The 3,804-nt window shown below is 47.2% G+C and overlaps 1 protein-coding gene across 1 annotated transcript; it reads left to right on the forward strand.

Annotated features, from left to right (window-relative positions):
• The first annotated feature begins 683 nt into the window (after nucleotides 1-683).
• Nucleotides 684-1,737, forward strand: LOC109778800 (uncharacterized). Its single transcript, XM_020337381.4, has one exon. The coding sequence runs from the start codon at nucleotides 759-761 to the stop codon at nucleotides 1,422-1,424; it is 666 nt and encodes a 221-aa protein (XP_020192970.1). The 5' UTR covers nucleotides 684-758; the 3' UTR covers nucleotides 1,425-1,737.
• The last annotated feature ends 2,067 nt before the right edge of the window (nucleotides 1,738-3,804 follow it).

Genomic DNA, 3,804 nt, shown 5'->3' on the forward strand with positions numbered 1-3,804 from the left:
TTCTCTTCCAATCGAATGGAACTGCTGTGGATGGTGGGTTGGGGAGTTAATGAATGGGAAGGGGGAGTAATGAAACCGCAACGAGGGGAGGGAATGGCGAGTCGTGGGAGATGCAAAACGAAGTTGTGCGCGGCGTACGGGCGCGACGGCAGTTTCACCGCACGCCTCGACTCGCAACCGCTGTCGTCCGAGTGAGAAATGGCGTGCAGGCGAACTAACTACACACCACACACTGGCCTTGTCCTACGTGGCACACAAAATCTGCCTTCCCGTGTCAAGATTCGTGCAAAATTAAATCGACGGCGATCGAGGCGTGTGGGCGAGTTGGAGAAGTGCCACACGTGTGGGCGTTAGTATCGAGGCGTGTGGGCGAGTTGGAGAAGTGCCACACGTGTGGGCGCGACGGCAGTTCCACCGCACGCCTCGACTCGCAACCGCTGTCGTCCGAGTGAGAAACGGCGTGCGGGCGAACTAACTACACACCACACACCGGCCTTGTCCTACGTGGCACACAAAATCTGCCTTCCCGTGTCAAGATTCGTGCAAAATTAAATCGACGGCGATCGAGACGTGTGGGCGAGTTGGAGAAGTGCCACACGTGTGGACGTTAGTGTTTACGAATAATAATTGGGAAGGTGCTAGGTGAAAATCGCCATACAATCAAGGAAAGCGGGCTATTTACGCTTTTGCCCTTGATAGGAAAAAAGGGTAGCCGCCACCGCGCCGTCGCAGCAGAGCGTCTCTCCTCCCACGCTCCGATGGCGATCTCCCACCTCACCCGCCGCCTCCTGAGCCCCTCGACGGCCAAGGCCGCCGCCACCGCCAAGCTCTTTCCCGGCACGAGCTTCTCGAATCCCCATGCCTATGCGCGAAACCCCCTCCTCCTACTCGACCCCCACCGCCGCTTCTCCACGAGCCCAAACACCACCCCTAACCCCGCCGCCGCCGCCGCCCCCGCTCCAGAAGCCACTCCCCTGGAGTCGATGAAGCACCAGGAGATCGAGGGCCCCACGGTGGAGCGCGACCTGTCGCCGCTCGCCGACGAGGCGCGGGCGGAGCTCGACGCCCTCCGCCGCGCCGCGCAGCGCCTCAGCGCCTCCCTCGCGATCCTCGGCGGGACGCACCTCGCCGCAGGAGCGTGGATCGCCTCCGGGGCCGCGCCCGTCGGGGTCGAGTCGGCCGCGTTGGTGCAGGGCGTGGCGGCGTTCGCGTTCCCCTTCACGGCCGCCCTGGTGCTTCGCCGTGTCATCAAGCCCGTCGCCTTCTTCCAGAAGATGGAGGCCAACGGGAGGCTGCAGGTGCTCACGCTTTGCCTTCAGGCCTCGAAGAACGTTAACCTCATGATGCTCCGGACGCGGGTGCTCGCCATCTCCTGCGCCCTCGGAGTGTCGGTCGGATCGGTAGCTACGATCTTGATGCGGTAAGCTTGTGCTAGGCTCTGCTCAGGAAGGATGATTAGTGTCAGTATTCGAGGAATAAGACTAAAACGAGATATGAGATTAGACCTTGGAACTCTGAAAATTTGGGGCTTTTGGATGTTGAAGTGTGCTTAGTTTTGGTATCTGTATGGTATTACACGGGTACCAGTGGCCGTTCAAACTGTTGCTATTACAGTGATATTCGTCTTCTGTTAGATGGATCAACCAGTTGCTGAATCTTATTATCTTGTATGCTGAACCAGCTCCATTTCTCAGTTGATAACTTGTTTATGAACTAGGTGATTATACCTGCATTTTAGATTCCAGTTGCCTAGTGAGTTGCTCTCGTATTGCTAAACTAAGTTTTGGGATCTTCATGATATGGCAACTTGGATAAGATCATCTAACATCAAACAGTTATTTCTTTATGCTGGGGTATGTAGGCGCGAGTTTACTTGCAAGTTGCTTGTCTAGTTATGGCTTCGCAGTTCGCACCATCTGAAAAATCGTGCCTTCAGAGTTCAATTGAAACTTCAAAGCTCAGTTTTGAAAATTAACCGGTTAAGTGTGGTTTGTGAGATGTCGAGGGAGGTTTTATAAGATCTCAAGGAATTTGGGAATAAGAGTGCATCGATAAAAGGTGGTGAAATTGGAGATGTTTGTGGATAATGGCATGCCCACATATATATATTAAGTATACATATTTCTCAGTTACATTTGTTGTCTCTGTACTAGTAGTGTCAAAAACGCTCTTATATTATGGGACGGAGGGAGTACATGACAATCTACATTTGTTTCTAGCAGTAGCACATTTTTCTTGCTGTTTTCACTTTTGTCATATTTACTCTGTTTCCAAGGATAGTACAATTTGTTTTGCCTTCCTCGTTGACAAGTAAATTTTCAGAAAACCTAGATAGATCAGCTTGGGCCATATATCTTACTCCCTCTGTAAACTATTATAAGAGTGTTTAGATTACTGAAGTAGTGATCTAAACGCTCTTACATTAGTTTACGGAGGGAGTACTTCTTTAGGTTTAGCTTGCCTTACTGCATGCCCTTAGTGACAAGGTCTGTTGGGGAATTTTAATAATTTCGTGGGTTAGATCCAGCCACACCACACTGAATTGATCTTTGTTGTCTATGAGGTGGTTATTAGAGATGAACTCTGAAGTTCCTGTCTTGTCCACTATGACCTGGACAATGAAATGCAGGGCTTGACTTATTCCTAATGTTCCCTATAAGCGCTATTGTATGTGGAACAGCTTGAATTGATTGATAAGTTGTTGATTATGCTTGCCTGTCCACAGCATGAAACTTTGCTGAAATCAATGATTAAGTGTAGGTTCTTGACCTGTAGTGGGATTTAATTTTTGCAGCTTTAGTTGTTTTTAGTATCTCCTAATAAGTACAGTCTAGAGTTGAGGCTTCCCATTCCCCAGTCTTGACCTGATGCATTATGAGGCAGGTTTAGCTTATGTGCTTCAATAATACATCACAGTCTAACCTAATGGTTATCATTTTATCAAGTAAACTGTGTATTTGTTAACACTTCTGAAGAGCGCCATTTCTTTTTGGCCTTGAAGAGCTATAGTTCAAATAGACACAAAGAACACAGTATAGACTATAGATGCCTGAGCAAAGATACTGACTATATTTTACAGACCTGTTGGTACCTGACTACCTGAGAAGTTAAGATGTAATTCAGACATGTGTTCTAATATCTAAAGAAACGGGAAAAAAACTCGGTAAATGTATAACAAGCCATTATAGACATATCTTTGGGAAAATAAAGCTGATGAAGCGATGGAGATACCTGGTCTTTCATGAAAGTCTATGTGTACACTATGTTGCCCTCTAATTAAGTTATAGTGTAGTTTAGGTCCAAGTGGCAATGTTTTGTACAGAAGACACATCAGACATCCCCTGTTATTTATGTTCTGGGCTGCAATCTTGTTGTAATCATGTAATGACCTGTTCCTTTGGAAAGATAAATATTCACTGGCATTATTGCCACAGATAGAAGGACTTGACAGATTCCAGAAGGCCTGGCCAAATTAGCTCTGCTCTTAGCAGTTAGACAAGCACCGCCATCGCCGCTGCTCTTTCTGTCATTATAAATAGGGATTTGGAATAAACGGAGGCTGCACATCACTCACTTTCAGCTTCCAAGCCCACACAGTTTTTGGATGTTATTTAATAGGGTCTGTCTAGGACACATCTAGATGTGACATAGTTATGTCACATCTAAGCTGATGTTCACTCTGTTTATGGTCTGTTTTTTTCATTTTTTTTTGTTTCTTGTTGTTGCATTATATATTTGTGGGAGCTTAGATGTGACATCCTTAAAAAATATCTAGATGTGAATTAGACAAACTGTTTAGTTTAC

This window comes from Aegilops tauschii, chromosome 6 (assembly GCF_002575655.3).
Source record: "Aegilops tauschii subsp. strangulata cultivar AL8/78 chromosome 6, Aet v6.0, whole genome shotgun sequence".
In the NCBI taxonomy this organism is placed as follows: domain Eukaryota; kingdom Viridiplantae; phylum Streptophyta; class Magnoliopsida; order Poales; family Poaceae; genus Aegilops; species Aegilops tauschii.

What these genes read in the sequence shown, in the direction of transcription:
- LOC109778800 (XM_020337381.4), top strand. Translation starts at nt 759, where the DNA reads ATGGCGATCTCCCACCTCACCCGCCGCCTCCTGAGCCCCTCGACGGCC.